General features: G+C 53.4%; 2 protein-coding genes and 1 long non-coding RNA gene across 4 annotated transcripts; 1 reads left to right on the top strand and 2 right to left on the bottom strand.

The window, feature by feature from the left end:
- Positions 1-2,237: 2,237 nt before the first annotated feature.
- Positions 2,238-4,757, bottom strand: NDUFB6 (NADH:ubiquinone oxidoreductase subunit B6). Its single transcript, XM_071760598.1, has 4 exons — positions 4,578-4,757; positions 4,370-4,462; positions 3,743-3,787; positions 2,238-2,386 (listed from the first exon to the last, which is right to left on the bottom strand). Exons 1-4 carry the CDS (start codon positions 4,755-4,757, stop codon positions 2,318-2,320), a joined length of 387 nt encoding a protein of 128 aa, XP_071616699.1. The 3' UTR covers positions 2,238-2,317.
- Positions 4,758-4,877: 120 nt separating this feature from the next.
- On the top strand, positions 4,878-11,620 carry EEF2KMT (eukaryotic elongation factor 2 lysine methyltransferase). 2 transcript variants are annotated; one of them, XM_071760596.1, is made up of 9 exons: positions 4,957-5,101; positions 5,192-5,254; positions 5,680-5,760; positions 5,943-6,044; positions 6,240-6,373; positions 7,705-8,012; positions 9,333-9,482; positions 10,159-10,232; positions 10,997-11,620. In XM_071760596.1, exons 1-9 carry the CDS (start codon positions 5,021-5,023, stop codon positions 11,078-11,080), a joined length of 1,077 nt encoding a protein of 358 aa, XP_071616697.1. In that variant the 5' UTR covers positions 4,957-5,020; the 3' UTR covers positions 11,081-11,620. The 2 variants fall into 2 exon arrangements, with proteins under 2 accessions (XP_071616698.1, XP_071616697.1); XM_071760597.1 differs by lacking the exon at positions 10,997-11,620 and having other exon boundaries at positions 4,878-5,101; positions 10,159-10,656.
- A 2,922-nt stretch (positions 11,621-14,542) lies between these two features.
- Positions 14,543-15,561, bottom strand: LOC139804063 (uncharacterized). The gene is made up of 2 exons (XR_011729266.1): positions 15,463-15,561; positions 14,543-14,942 (listed from the first exon to the last, which is right to left on the bottom strand). It is a non-coding gene; the product is annotated as an uncharacterized lncRNA (long non-coding RNA).

The raw sequence follows: 15,561 nt of genomic DNA, 5'->3' as shown, positions 1-15,561 counted from the left end.
GCTGCAGTTTGTAGCTGCCTCACCTGGGACAAGTGCTTGGAGACTCCTTTTTCATCACTACTTGAGCTTCTCGTGTGAGCAGGAGCAGTGCAGACAGTGCAGCCCAGGCTGCTTTTGTGCCAGCAGTGGAAATCCCGAGGGAAGACAGGATTCCTGCCTGGAGAGCTCAGCCTTGCAGCCTGGGATGCTTTTCCTTCCTCGCCACTCGGGGTGAGCGTTGAGAAAGTGGGAAGGAGGTTTAGTGACTCTGTGAAATGTGCAAATTACACGCGCAAGCTGTGCTGCTGCAAGCATCTTCTGTACGTGGTGGGAGGGGGATATCGGATGCAGAGAGGGTGGAGAACGGTCTGGAAGCAGAAGAGCAAGGGGAGGCAGGTGGGAGGGGAGTGCAGGGAGGGGCAGGGAAAAGCTGCTCCTTGTGGGGCTGTGACACGGAACGGGGGAAAAGGGCTCTGCAGCTCCCAGAGGAAACCGGAGCAGGGGGTGGCCGGGGGGAGGGGGGGCTGTTCTCTACCCAGGGGAAGGAGCGGAGCTGCCGGGCCGCCAGGAAGCGGCGCTGGAATCGGTCCCCAAGCCCCAGGGGTTCGGCCATGCCCCCCCCCAACCCTCCCTCCCTCCCCGTGGCGGGACCGCTCTCTGCCTGCGCGGGGCTCGAACCGGCGACCCCAGGGCTCGGCGGCTGCCGCGCTCCCAGCGGAGCCACCCTGGGCCCTCCAGCCCCTCCCCTGCGCTGACGCCTCACTCCGCGCCACCGTGACGTCACTGCTCCGCGCCCGCACACGAAGGACGCGGCGCCCGCACCGGGAGCGGCACCGGCACCGGGACTGAGGCCGAGAGCGGCGGCGCCATGAGCGGCTACAGCGAGGACGAGAAGCCACAGCTTGAGTCCTGTGTCCAGTTCTGGGCCCCTCAGCTCAGGAAGGAGATTGAGGTGCTGGAGCAGGTCCAGAGAAGAGCAAGGAGGCTGGGAAGGGATCCAGCAGAATTCCTGTGAGGAAGGGCTGAGGGAGCTGGGGGTGTTGAGGCTGGAGAAGAGGAGGCTCAGGGGAGACCTCATCACTCTCTACAACTCCCTGAAAGGAGGTTGGAGCCAGGGGGGGGTTGGGCAGATATCAGTGGGACAAGAGGGAATGGACTAAAGAATTTTTTCCTAATATCCAACCCAAACCTCCCCTGGCAGAGCTTCAGCTCTGCCAGGGGAGGTTTGGGTTGGATATTAGGAAAGAATTCTTTGCAGAGAGGGTGCTCAGCCATTGGAATGCCCAGGGAAGGGGTGGATTCTCCATCCCTGGAGATATTTCAAAAGAGCCTGGATGTGGCACTCAGTGCCATGGGCTGGGAACCACGGGGGGAGTGGAGCAAGGGTTGGACTTGATGAGCTCTGAGGTCCCTTCCAACCCAGCCAATTCTAGGATTCTGTAAGGCCCTGGGAGGAGGGAGGGCTGGAGCAAGGAGCCTGCAGGGAAGGGGCCTCCTCGAGCTCTTTTTATCTCCTCCTTGAGCTCCTTTATCCCCTCCTTGATCTCTGCCAGCTTCAGGAGGGTCTCCCCCTGCCTCAGCTGTGTCACTGTTGATGAAAGTCCCCACTGGAGGGGTCCCCAGGGGTCTGGTTCCCCCCAGGGATGAGAGGGGCTCCTGCCTGTGGCCCTGACCCCACAAACCCCACTCAGACACACGTGGTTCCATGGAGAGCTTCTGTTCCTCCCCTGGGGATACCCTTTGGATTGCTGGTTTCACAGTTTCTGTCCTCAAAACAGGCACCAAAATCTTTAGGATCACAGAACCTCCTGAGCTGGAAGGGATCCATAAGGATCAGTGACTCCCCAAGAGACCAGTCCTAACCAGTACAAGGTACTGGTACCCAGGGCTGGTAAAATTCCAACTCAGAAAGGGCTGCAGAGAGAGAAGGAAGAGCTAAGAGGTCAAGAATAAAGAATTCTTGCCAGCAGTGCTGCTCCTGGCAGGGAACTGGGATGGCAGAGGTGGAAACCCTTGCCTGAACTGGTTGGCAGCACTGGGGAGAGAGAGGCCAAGTGCTGGGCAGGAGCTGCTGGGATGTCCTGCCCAGAGCAGAGCCCTCCTCAGCCCCTGGGGATCCCCCCTCACTGCCAGATTATGGTGGGTGAATAAAAAATTGAGGAGGGGTGGGCAGAAATCACCAGGATTCAGGAATAAGAACTCCCACAGGAGTCACAGCTTGCCCGAGGGGAGGGGGAATGAAAGAGGCTGAGAAAATGAAGAGTTCAGAGTCTTTTATAAGAGAGAGAAAGCAGCTGCAGGTCTTGCCTTGCTTGCTGAGGAGAGCAGCCCTCAGCCATCAGTGGTGTGCACCAGGTTCATCTTTCAGGGGGGGAATAACCTCTCCTGTCTCCAAAATCCTGTCCCCCTGAGGGAGTGAGAGAGAGGGCTGAGCATTCCCTCCTTCAGCAAAGCCCAACCTGCCCCCCCTGCCAGACAAAAATCATCTTCCTACAACTCCCTGGGACCACTCACTTCACTCCCCTCTTCCCAGGATGCTGAATTAACACAACCAAATCACCCCAAATCTCCACTTGCTTCACCCCTTTCATTCCAGCTACAGCCAAACATTTCCAGATCATCCTGGTTTTTTAAAACTTGCCCTTTGGCACATTTTGGGGCAGAGCTCTGAGTCCCCAAACCCACAAAGAGCCAGGCAGCCCCTCAGAGGTCACCCCAACCCCCAGCTGCTGCTTGTTGGGGGGTTTGGGTGCTGCCCTGACCCCTGAGCAGCCCAAACTCCAGCCAGCAATGAGGCTGAACCAGAGCTTGGCATTCTGGGTGGAACTTTTCATTATTTTCCCTCCTGGAAGGCACAATTAGGCAGGTGTGAGGCAAAAAAAAAAAAATTAAAAAGCAGCTGGCAGAAAGATCTGAGCTAAACCTGCAGGGGAATATTTGCTCAGTGACTCTGCAGCTCCCAGGGGGCTGAAAAAACTGGTGAAGACCCAAAGCACCTCACACCCTGCACTTCAGAAACCAAATCCCAGGCTGGGGGGGGGGGGGAGCCTGGTTCCATCTCTTTGGGGACACAAAGGACCATCAGGGACCCCTAGGACCAAGGATCTGCAGACAGAACCAACCCATTTGGCACCAAACCCCTCCTGACCCCCAAAAAACCCCACTCTGGGCAGTGGGGGGGGAGCAGAGCCATTCCTGTGGAATTCCAGGTGCTCATCCTCAGGCTTCCAAGAGGCTCTGAGCACCCAAACCCCTCCACAAAGACACCCAGAGAGCAGCACTCGTGTTCAGACTGGGCTTAGGGAGCCCACGAGGGGCATGCAGGGGGTTTTCTCCTTTTTTTGGGGCAGGGGGAGGGGGTCAGGACTCCACATGGTGGCAGAGGCTGAAATTCCTGGGATGGCCCCAGAGCTTCAGCTTCCCAGGAAACTGAGCACAAGGAGCAAAATGAGAGCAGCAGGCAGAAAATCTTCCCTGAGCACCTCTCCAGAGGGAACCTGCTCCAGGGGGCTGTGCTACAACCAGCACTGGCAGCCACTCCAGTTTGGTGGAGGCAGCAGTGAAACTGGGATTGCTGCTCCCAGGACAGGAGGAAAACTGCTAAAAAACTGTAAGTGCAGGGCTGGAGGGCACAGAAATTCTAGAAATTCTCCTGGGTGGCTGCTGCACAAAGCTGAACTTCTCCCCACATCACCCCTGCCCTGCCTGGTTCTCCAGGATAAAATAAATATTAACAAACTAATAAATATTGTAACAAACTTACTGGGAATATCCGTGGGTTCGATGTCACAATTCCATGGGGAGATTTCTGGAAGGGGGGGAGGGGGGAGTGGGAGAGAGGGAAGGGGTAAAGAAAAAGCAGTAGAAGAGTTACTCATAAGTTACCCAGACAAACTGATTCCCAAACTGGAAAAAAAAAACCTTTCAGAACCAGGGGCTCTGCTGCACACGAGGCCAGGGTCTTGCCAGCAGCTGAAAAAATTCCAGAGGCCAATTAAATAACAACTCCCACGCAGGACAGGGCTCGAATTGGAAGGTCTGGGTGTGTCTGTCTGTCTGTCTGTGTCTCCCTGTGTCCCAGCTCCCTGCCATTCCCTTGCCCACCCCAAGCACCCCCAGGGTCACTGTTCCCAGGGGAGCAGCAGCCCAGGCCCAGCAGGGACAGGGATGTCACCCCCGGGAGGGACATCACAGACACAAATCCCAGTGCCACCCACAGGGGGGGTGAAGGGACCCGGGGAAGTTCCCCTGAGCGGCAGCAGAGCCTGCAGCCGCCATCTCTGTCCAACCCCTTCCCTGCGGGCTCCTTGCTCCAGCCCTCCCCTCCCTCCTCCCAGGGCCTTATCCCGCATTTCCCGCACTCCTCCCTCCCGCCAGGCCCCGCACGCACCGCCACGTGGTACTTCAGGTAGTAGAGGATGACCCAGGCGGGGACCAGGACCCGCGTCAGGACGTAGCCGCCGGTCTCGAACACCTTGAACACCTGCGGGGCACGGGGACGCGGCTCAGGCCGGGGGCACCGGAGTTGGGTCCGGTCCCGGTCCCGGTCCCGTTCCCGGTGCCGTTCCCGGTGCCGTTCCCGGTCCCTGCCCGCTCACCTGCTTCCGCCAGAGCCCCCCGGGCTGCAGGAAGCGTTCCCAGAAGGCGGCCACCGGGCCCAGCTGCCGCGGCGGCAGGACGGGCTCCCGCTCGCTCAGCTCCTGGTCCCGCAGCCAGCGGCGCCGCAGGGCCCGGAGCTGCTGCAGCCGCAGTTTCTCGTCCTCGCTGTAGCCGCTCATGGCGCCGCCGCTCTCGGCCTCGGCCTCAGTCCCGGTGCCGGTGCCGCTCCCGGTGCGGGCGCCGCGTCCTTCGTGTGTGGGCGCGGAGCAGTGACGTCACGGTGGCGCGGAGTGAGGCGTCAGCGCAGGGGAGGGGCTGGAGGGCCCAGGGTGGCTCCGCTGGGAGCGCGGCAGCCGCCGAGCCCTGGGGTCGCCGGTTCGAGCCCCGCGCAGGCAGAGAGCGGTCCCGCCACGGGAAGGGAGGGAGGGAGGGTGGGGGGGACATGGCCGAACCCCTGGGGCTCGGGGACCGATTCCAGAGCCGCTTCCTGGCGGCCCGGCAGCTCCGCTCCTTCCCCTGGGAGGTAGGGCGGGTGGAGAGCAGCCCCCTCCCCTCCTCGTGTGCCGCCGTCCGCGGGCCCGGGGAAGGCCCGGTTTGATTCCCTGTGTTTTAGGAGCTGGAACAGAAGCTGCGGATCTCGGCGGATCCCTCGCTCCCGGTGGAAATTCTGCACAAGGTGAGGGGGGATGGATGGTTCGGTGTCACCCCGTGTCACAAAGCAGTCCCTGATCCCGGGCTGGGCTCCGCTCCCACGCAGGAAGCTCCGGGAGCTCCGCGGAACCGCACGGAGCCGCCTGCGCCTCGCGTTCAGCGGAGCCCAAAGTCGGGTTCGGGAGGGAAGAGAAAAGCAAAAGGAGGAGGAGAGAACACGAGACTCTTTCCACTCGGTTTTGCTATTTCTGTTTTGAGGAATAACCAACACCTTTGCTGTCCCAGATCTGGGACTCAGCCACCCCCTGCTCCGGTTTCTGCTCCGGTTTCCTCTGGGAGCTGCAGAGCCCTTTTCCCCCGTTTCGTGTCACAGCCCCACAAGGAGCAGCTTTTCCCTGCCCCTCCCTGCACTCCCTTCCAACCTGCCTCCCCTTGCTCTTCTGCTTCCAGACCGTTCTCCACCCTCTCTGCATCCGATATCCCCCTCCCACCAAGTACAGAAGATGCTTCCTAACAGAACTCATCAAAAAGGTACTGCTGGCTTCCCACCTTGCTTACAAACATTTTCATATGTTATGGGCCATACTGAGTTATTTGTATTAACTCAGTGTAAATATTATGGCCAGTCATGTATTCTAAGTGTATTTAATGTGTGTGCTTTCTGTGCTTTGTGGCACTTTGGTCCCCAAGATTGTTTGTTTTCTTGTGCACAGCACGAAGCCACCACAGCAGAACCCCTGGATGACCTGTACGAGGCACTGGCAGGTATTTTAAATGAAGAAGAATTGACTCAGGGCTACAAAAGCTACTTACTGGTAAGAACTACTGCTGGTTTCTTACCAATCACTTATAATCATCTGAGCCAAGCAATAATTGGCTTTAAAAATACCTCCCCCACCCAAAACGGGGAGCGTTTTCTCCCTCTTCCCAGGTGCTAATTCTGATTGCAATCTCTGAAACCTCTTGTGGGTGCTGCTCCAACTTTTGTCCCCTGGTTGTGTGTCCCCCAGCCCACAGGAGCATGGGTGACCCTTGCTGAGAGCGTGGCCATCATCTCTGGGGGCACCACAGGGCTGGTGACCTGGGAAGCAGCCCTGAACCTGGCAGAGTGGGCAATGGAGAACGTGGCCGTGTTCAGCCAGAGGTAACAAGGGCAAAGGGGAATCACAGAGCAGTTTGGGTTGGAAGGAACCTTAAAAATCATCAAGATCCAACCCCCCTGCATGGGCAGGGACACCTCCCACAGCCCAGGTTGCTCCAAGCCCCATCCAACCTGGGCTGAGACACTGCCAGGGATGGGGCAGCCACAGCTTCTCTGGGAAACCTGGGCCAGGGGCTCAGCACCCTCACAGCAAACAATTTCCTCCTCAGATCTCATCTCAATCTCCCCTCTTCAGTATGAAACCCTTCCCCCTCATCCCATCCCTCCAGGTCCTTGTCCCAAGTCCCTCCCCAGCTTTCCTGGAGCCCCTTCAGGCACTGGAAGGTGCTCTAAGGTCTCCCCATTGCAGCCTTCTCTTCTCCAGCCTGAACACCCCCAACTCTCTCCCCCTGGCTCCAGAGCTGCTCCAGCACTCTGAGCATCTTTGTGGCCCTGATCTAGGAGAGGATCCTGTAGTTCTTCTAAGAGAGGTTTTAAGATCAGAACCACGACCCCATGCTGGGTGAGCTGCTCTGGGAAGCAGGCTGCTACTTTTCAGGACAGGAGGAGATGGTCTGAAGCTGCATGAGGGGAGGTTTCATGAGGAATGAACCCTGGTGCAGGCTGCCCAGGGAGGTGGGGGAATCCCCCATCCCTGGGGTGTTCCAAAGCCATGGAGATGTGGTGCTGAGGGACATGGACAGCACTGGGCTGGGTAGAGCTGGGCTGATGGTTGGTAGAGTTAGGTTCTGGTTGGACCCATTAATCTTAGCAGACTTTTTCAGTCCACAATTGTGGGATTTCAGCTACCAGTAACTATAGCTGGTGCAGTTCCCCCTGACAGGATCCATCCTGACTGTGGGTGATCCATGTGCACCCCTGAGCTCCTCAGCCTGACTTTGTCTGTAAGCAATTGAGAGGAACAAGCACTTTGGAGTGCACTTACAGGTAAATTAATTTAAGTTAATTTAAAATATTGACCTGAAGGGAACTGTGCTGACAAAGTGCCTGTCTCTCCCTGTTATGAAAAGAGTGGGACAACCAGTTTAGATGGAGACAACCACACTGCAGAAGTCTAAAACCTGGAAATGCTCTGTACCATACACAAAACCAGTATTTAAGTAATTAAATTTTATGCTTAAAATTGCATCTTCAGTCCTTAGCACTTCTGGTTATTTGGGACAAAGACTAGATTGTAAATACTCAAAAATTAAAGCAATAATCTGTAACTGATTTTACCTTTAGATATTCTTGAAATGTTTTGATTTCTGAACTCTATTTCAAATCCTAATAAGTGTTTTTTTTTTTTTTTTTTTTACTCCATTACCCTTCAGGACAGTCTTGGAATTAGGCAGTGGGATTGGTTTCACTGGAATTGCAATCTGTAAAACCTGCAGTCCCAAAACCTACATATTCAGTGACTGCCACCCCTGTGTTCTCAAACAGCTGAGAGAAAACATTCACTTGAATGGCTTTGTCTTGGAGCCTGAAACTGCTCCTCATACCCCAACACAGCCCCAGGGCCTGGAGGCAGAAACAGCAAACTCCCAACAGCCAGAAATAATTGTTGCAGAACTTGACTGGGGCTCAGTGACAGAAAAACAAGTGCTGGATCTTCACCCTGATGTTGTCCTTGCAGCAGGTATGGTAGCACAGAAAGGAGAGGGGAGCACACAGGGGTTTGGGTAGAAGACTCACTCAGCTCTCCCCCTGTGACTGTGTTGAGGTGTAGGACAGATCTGCTCCCAGCTATGTCACCATTCTGACTGTTTCAGGCATCCAGCAGTTGTGTGTGTAACACCAAAAAGCAAATTATTTTTCCCTTCCGTGTTTTTTAAAATCCCAAAGCAGGGGATGATAAATCTGCCACTTGGAGGCTTATCAATAATAACCAGATGATCTTGGCTTTCTCTTAAGGGGTTATTAAAACCCTGTTTATTAGCCCTCTGGATTAAAACAAAAAAACCCCAAAGCAAAACTCAAACCTTGTTTGGAGCTTGGCTACACAGAAATCGGGTGGAAGTTTATAAAAAAAATGCATTCGTGGAAAACCTAATGTTAGAAAAAATTCTTGGCTATAGCTACAGGATTTTACTCCCTGATTTGGGGCTTTGCAAAGCAAAAATTACCTAAGTATTCAGGGAGGAAAAAAGAGAACATATCCTGCCTTTGTCATCAGGGGTGTCACACGATGCATGGGAGTTCTAGAAAATGAAGTCACTGCACGTGTGTTACCTGTGAGCAGGAGCCCAGGCTGCCCTCACAAGGGCAACTCAGACCTGAGGGTGATTTTTAGCTGTTAGAAGTCACTGCAGGACATTCCCTTCTCACACTGCATCAGCAGTAACTGGTACATCACACATACCCCCATGTATCTGTGTAATAAATAACCATCTCTCCAGTGCTGGGCCTGGCCACAAGTCTGCTGTGTTTCTGCACTGCACTGCAAGCTCCTGAGGTTCTGGTTTGTTCCCCTCTGGCCAGCAGGTCTCCCCTTTCATCCCTAGTTCTGCCCTCAAGAAAATGAGGGCAAAATGGTTTTCATTTTCCAAATGGAAACCACCACAGTTCAGGTCAAGTCCTTTGCAAGCAGCCTCTGATGCACAGATTCAGAGGGATGAAGTTTCATTCTAAGGACAGCTGGAACAGCCAGGATTAACATTTAAAAAGTTTTTGCTGTCTCCCTTAAGTTGGGCTTAAAGACAGGACCTGACAATCCATGTGCAAAAAGGAGCAGTGATTTTTGGTGATTTTTGGACTGCTGTTACAGGGGAGGGCAACCTGATACAGCTCACAAAAAAGAGACATATTCTAAGCTCTCTTCTTGGGAATTTTTAACCCCTGAACACAAAAATCATCTCCTCCTGCCAAGTGAATATTTAATATTTCTGTTTAGTACTTTATGTTCTGCTTTTTTTCTCAGCACTCAATAAATATTTCACACTTTCCCTTTTCTGTGCAGACGTGGTGTATGATCCAGAGGTCACTTCAGCCCTTATTGGTGTGCTACAAAAACTCAGAGTTTCCAGAGGAGCCAGGAAACCTCCTGAGGTCTACATTGCTTCCACCCTTCGTAACCCAGACACCTTTCTCCTCTTCCAGGCTGAGCTTGGTGGGTGCCTTCCTCATCCAATTAATCAAGAGTTTGGGCCTCTTCCCTCATTGTTTAATCTGTGGAAAAGGTGAACAGGAACTTTTTTTTTTTTTGTGACAGGTATTATTTGGCAGATCTTTATCCTAGAACTGGGTTTAGGAGTGATCTGTCTCAGAGCAGTGACTTCTCCCTGTGGATCAGGAGATGGGAATTTTGCTCTTTGCTACATCCTGTCACAACTCACATTTGCTGAGATTTGCCAGCTCAAGATGAACTGGAGGAGAGGTGGCAATGGGAGACTAAAAAAGGGTTAAGCTTAAAGGAGGGAACTTTCTCTGCTGCACTGTCACAGAGATAACATTGGAGAGGCAGCCTAAAACCTTATCTGTTTTTTGAGGGTTAAAAAAAAAAAGAGAACAAAAACCAATTCATAGATTCATTAGGGAGTGATTAAAGATTTTCTTCATATACTCTTCAAAACTTTGTCTCTTTCAGTCTGTAAGCTGTGCAATTTGTCTAAAGCAATGTTAATTCCCAGCATGAGCCCACCTGCTAATTTATAAAAATGCACAGAAGCACTTGCTGCAGCTTGCTTTAACAGCATGCCAAGGGCATCTTCTGACAGAACTCAAAGTGCAACTTCTAATTTTTTTAAGCAGAATTAATTAATGATTCTCATTGTTCCTTTTTACAGATAAAGTTGGGATCAGATGGCAGATTATCCCAGACCACAGCAACACTGTTTTTCCTTGTGATGTGCAGCCAAATGTAAATATTCTACAGCTATTTATAGAGCCAGCAAGTATGACATAAATAGAACTTTCAGACCACCAGAAGCTCTCTCTGCCTTGGAACAAGATTATCTTCAATTCTAGAGACATACACTGAGGATACAGCTCCACAGACTGTTGTCCAAGTGATTTATGTTTCTCCTTTTAATTGTCAGCACCCACACAGGCAACTGCTGCCCCTCAGCAGCAGCTGAGAGCCTCAAGCAGTGGAAAAAAAAGCCCTGATCATCCTTTACTTTGATTCTCTGAAAAACTACAGAATTTAACTATTTTTTTTCCACCTGTGTGCTGAGTTGTCAATAGTGGAGGCACATCTGCAGGAGGACAGGATGAGGGCTGCACACTGACAAGGCAGCAGAACAATGTTTCATAGTAATAAATATTTTGTAATATTAAAACCAGCTACAGTTGTCTCTGTTTAGGGTTTTTCTTTTTATACTTGTGGGGTTTTACATGTATTCCTGCATCAACTGAAAAATGAGTGAGTAATGCAGTGAATATAGTACACAGTGTCACAGGATGCTGTGAGAGGAGCCTCTCCTGTAAACCAGGTGCATCTTTATCCTGCAGGGATGGCAAAAATCAGAATTTGTTTTTTATTTCTCTCTCTCAAGGACTCACACTTTCAAAACTACCTCTGGAGAAGCCGTGGCCAGAAACTGCAAAAAGAATCATACACTGGAACAAGGGTTGAACTCACCTTCTGTGGAACTCCCATAATCCACAGCTTTTTTTCCACAGGAGAAACTGTCACAGGTGTATTCCATGTCAGCAACTGCTGGAAATGTGGGAGCCCAACCAGATTTGAGGATTGGCCTTGGATAACCCAGCTGGGGCCACCTGGATGCTGGAGCAGCAGAGGAAGTGCCAAACATGGAAAGGCCTGGACCTGTTTTTGTGGCTACCAGACCAAAGGAGTCCTTTTCTTTCTCCTTGGTGCTGTTGCTACCCCAGTGTTTATTCCCAAAATGAACGAGATGTGCAGGGAGGGAAATGCAACCTGCACTCATGCCTGGTGAATGAAAGGAAATTTCTCTCTGTGTAGCTCCTGAGCCTGAACTAACCCTAGAAATGGCTTTCTAGCCATGGTTCAATTGGTCAAGGGACCAATTGTTTTTCTTTGGGGATTTGGGATATTTGGAGTCTTGGGAGGAGGGAGCTGTTGTTTTTTTGTTGTTTCTGTTGTGCGTGTGTTTGTTCCTTTTTAGTTCCTGAGCCTGAACTCACCCTAGAAGTAGCATTCTAGCCATGATTCACCTCTAGGTCAAGGGACTGGTTGTTTTTCATTGGAGATTTGGGATATTTGGAGTCTTGGGAGGAAGGAGCTGTTGGTTTTTGTTGTTTCTGTTGTGCTTGTGTTTGTTCTTTTTGCTTTGGGTGCAGCTTTTACTTGGGTTTGATTCCTCGGGGGCCTTGGGTGTTTTTCTCAGGGTTGGGCAGGTTTGTGACTTGAGGTTCTTTGGGGGGGTTTGGGGGCTGGGGAGGAGTTTGTGGGTTTTGGTGGGTGATGGGGACCTCTTGGTTTTGGTGTTGCTTGGGAGGGGCCTTGCATTGCTGGGTGGCTCTGTTGGGTACTTCTGAGGAGGGGCTTCTGTTGGTTGGTTCTTCAGTCCTGTGCTTTGCAGAGGTGGAACTTTCGTGGTTTTTGGTGCTTCAGGGGGGAGCTTGTGTTTGGTGGTGATCCGGGATGGGTTCTTTGGTCTCTGGGGGAGGGGCACTTGTATTTTTTGGTGATGCTTTGGGGGTACCGTCTGGTTTGGGGGGGGATCTGACATTGTTGCTGGGGGTCTGCCGTATTTTATGGGGATGTTTTGGTATCCTGGAAAGCGGTTTGCCTGCCGAACCGGAGCCGAACCGGGGCGGTACCGTCTGGGCGGGACCTGTGAGGCTGTGGGTGGGACCGCCCCACCCGCGGGAGTTGTCCTGGCTTGGGTTTGGGACTGGAGATTTCAGAAGGGCTCTGATGGCTGATGGGGCTGATGCAGGACAGGCAAATCTGGCTGCAAAAGGCCCAGCAGAAAGTGTCCTGTGAGGGGCCAGCCAAGGCCCGGTGCTTTCTGTGCTGTCTGTTCTCCTCCAACCTGATTCTCTGGGTGTTCCCAAAGGAGGCAGCAGGGTTATGGGTGCTGTGACTGGAAGGGGAGCACTGCTGGCAGTCAGTATGGCCACAGCTGAGGGGTTGTTTCAGGGAGTCCTTGTGTCTCCTTTTGGGGCTCCTCTGTTGTGGGAGTTCACCCCAGAGCAGAATCTCAGGGAGCTGCTGATCTTCCAGATGTGTCCTGCCCAGCACAGCTGTGTCCTCAGCACCAGGGCCTCAGTACTGCTGACCCTGCCTGGTTGGGGACAGGGACATCGGTCACACAGTCAGTCAGAGCAGGTTTGGGATGAAGCCTGTCCCAGCCTCTGGAGCTGGCAGCTTGCATTCCCCTGCTGCATTCCCATAAGCTGTAGGAGTAGATGCTGAGCAGTCCTACATGAAAAAAAAAACCAAGAGGGTGTCAGAGGTGGGAGCAGGCGAACAGGAGCAGGGTGGGGTGAGCAGATGGGACACAGCCACCTCCCAGCTCTCCTGAAGGAGCAATGGTCTCCAAAAAAGGAAAACCTGTTGCTGTTAAGACGCAGGATGTGTCCACACAGACAAAACCCCTGAAGAGGGACGTAGCTGTTCAGGCCTCTGGCTGTGTAGAGTGTCTGAGCCTGGTGTTAGCACCAGAGGATGGTGTGAGTGGGGTCTGTGTGTGATGCCAGCAGGTGAGGGACTTGCTGTGCCTGGTGGCAGAACTCAAGGAGGAGGTAGAGAGACTAAGAAGTATTTATTAGGGACAGTGAAAGGGAAATTGAGTGGTGGAGTCACACCCTTTCTAACCCAAAAGAAGTCCAGAAGGAGATGGTGAAGCCCTGCCATCAGGCAGCTGGAGCAAACCAGGTGGATGGGAGGGAATGGACAAAAAGTCCTTCTACAGATACATCAATAGCAAAAGGGAAAAAAAAAGTCCTTTTAGGAGGCCTGGGGAATGGTCAGTATGTGGAATATATGGAGTATCTGGAATATAACATTCAGGGAATGTTATAGTGCCCAAAAAATGGGATTGCTTTCTGTGAGGAGGTGGCAAGTCTGATCAGGGCAGAGCAGATGACATTTACCTTGCTGAAAGCAAGGTTTTCAGTGCTGCTAAGGCATTTGTTTCCAGGAAGGCAGTCACTGAAATATTGATGCCTCTGCTGCACGGGCTGAATGTTTGATTCCCTTTATAATCAGTAACAGGAGTCCCTGGAACCCCCATCTTTCTCCCCTGCTCACAGATGAAGAGATGATGGCTGCTCCAATTTACAGGCTGTAGCTTACACATCTGCAACAAGGTGATGTGAACCCAAGCTGATGTGACCTCCTCACAGCACACTCTGGCAGCCACCCCCTGCTCCAGATTGCTTTGTGCCTGAAGTCAGTTGCACCTTAGTTCTCCAAATCCCAAGGGCTCAGCTGGTGACACAATTCTCCTGGGAACTCCCCCATCACACCAGCAGAGCTGTGTGTCAGCAGCTGTTTGTTGTTGTGGGGTTTTTTGTGTTTGTTTTTTTTTTTTTTTCCTGCCATGTAGATCCAGTGATGAAACCCCCACGGAGCACACAGTGACTCCACTGCTCCCTACTCATATCTCAGTTAATGATCATCTGCATAACAAAAGGGGCTTAATTCAGTTGCCCACAAAGAAATGTGCAGAGATACTCCAGGTGCTCTGTGTCCTTCCTTCAGCTGTTACACTAATGAAGATACAGAGGATGAAGACCCCCTGTGTGTCTTGTGTGACAGACCTCTGTCACTGTGATCTGGTGGCCCCACTCCTATTACAAGTAACTCTTAATAAATGGCAACAGGTCTTAACTCAAAATAGCCACCATGGTGTAGCCAGAGGTTTCTTTCTAAGCTCAAACTCACACAATCATGGAATTGGAAAGGGTTAGGGTTGGAATGGACCTTAAAGATCCCAAATCCCTGCCCGGGGCAGCTACACCTCACACTAGACCACCTTGCTCCAAGCCCCATCCAGCCTGGTCTTGAATTCTGCCAGGGATGGGGCAGCCACAGCTTCTCTGGGCAAACTTTACAATGTCCTTTTGTTTCCCCAAAGGCTGACAGGGTTCCCAAAAGTGCTGCTAACACAGCTACCTACCCCTGCCCATGCAGAAACCCTCTGATCCCCTCAAGATCACATTCCCCCTGTGGAGCAGCTGTCCTTTTCCATTCAGTACTCCCCACTCAGAGCACGGTGGCATCAACAATGCTGCTTTTGTTGGGACAACAACCATTTATTCCACATCTGTGTGTACCAGACCGGTGTGGTCAACTCCCACCTGGCATCTCCCTGTCCCGTTGTCACCCTGCACCCCAAACTCAGCACAAACTCCCCATCTCAGTGAGGTTTGAAGGTGACACAGGTGAGCCTGGCAGGAGGGAACGTTTCACAGCAGATTTCAGTGTGATGGTGGACGAACCCCATGTGTCCCCGGCAGCACCCAGAGCTGCAGCTGAGGGCTCAGAGAGATTTTTTTGGGGTACCGAGGCTCCTGCCGCTGCCTGCCCATGCTCTCCACACCTCCTCGCTGGCACCGTTCCCTGCCGGCTGTAGCTGTTCGTCGCCTGGAGGGTTGAAGCAACTCCGTGCCTGCCTCAGGTTCGCTTCATGTGCTGCCAGGTAATTAAAAAGCTGTAATTAGCCAGGGTTCAGCCGCTCCTTCCGAGCCGGCTGGGCTGGCCCTGCAGTGGGAAGGCCGGGGAGCCTGGATTTGCTCAGCCCCGGGCTGCTCTTCCCCGCTCCGGGCACGCCCGAGCCCTGATCCTCCACCTCCTCCTGACGGTGCCTGACCCGGGAGGGAGGGCGGGGGGGCCTCACGCAGCGTTCCGCCCGGGAAAGCTCCGGACCCCGCGTTCCGCCCGCCGTGTTCAAGGCCTGGAGGCCCGGGGATGACCCAGAGACTGCTCCGGACCCGCAGGTCTCGGCCCGGCCCCGGCCCCGACACCCGCCGGCCCGGGTCGGTACCGCTGAGGAACGGCTGAGGTACCGACCCCGCCAGGGCGGCGCTCTGCGCCCGCAAAGCACTCTGGGAGTTGTAGTCCTCTCCGCAGGGCCCAGCTCCCGCCCGCGCCTCGCCGCCCGCATCCCCGCTCTCTCCAACCCCTCTCCCGCCGGCGGATCCCGGTCCCGGACCCCAAAACCCCGCTCCCGGCGCTTCCCGGCCGCGAACCAAGGCTCCCGGCGCGCTCCGCTCCGCCGCCGTTTTCCGTTTCCTCCGCGCGGTGCCCCTCG

The sequence above is a fragment of the Heliangelus exortis genome, chromosome 17 (assembly GCF_036169615.1).
Source record: "Heliangelus exortis chromosome 17, bHelExo1.hap1, whole genome shotgun sequence".
Taxonomy (NCBI): domain Eukaryota; kingdom Metazoa; phylum Chordata; class Aves; order Apodiformes; family Trochilidae; genus Heliangelus; species Heliangelus exortis.
The sequence above is the reverse complement of the archived record's forward strand: the minus strand, read 5'-3'. Positions and strand labels throughout refer to the sequence as shown.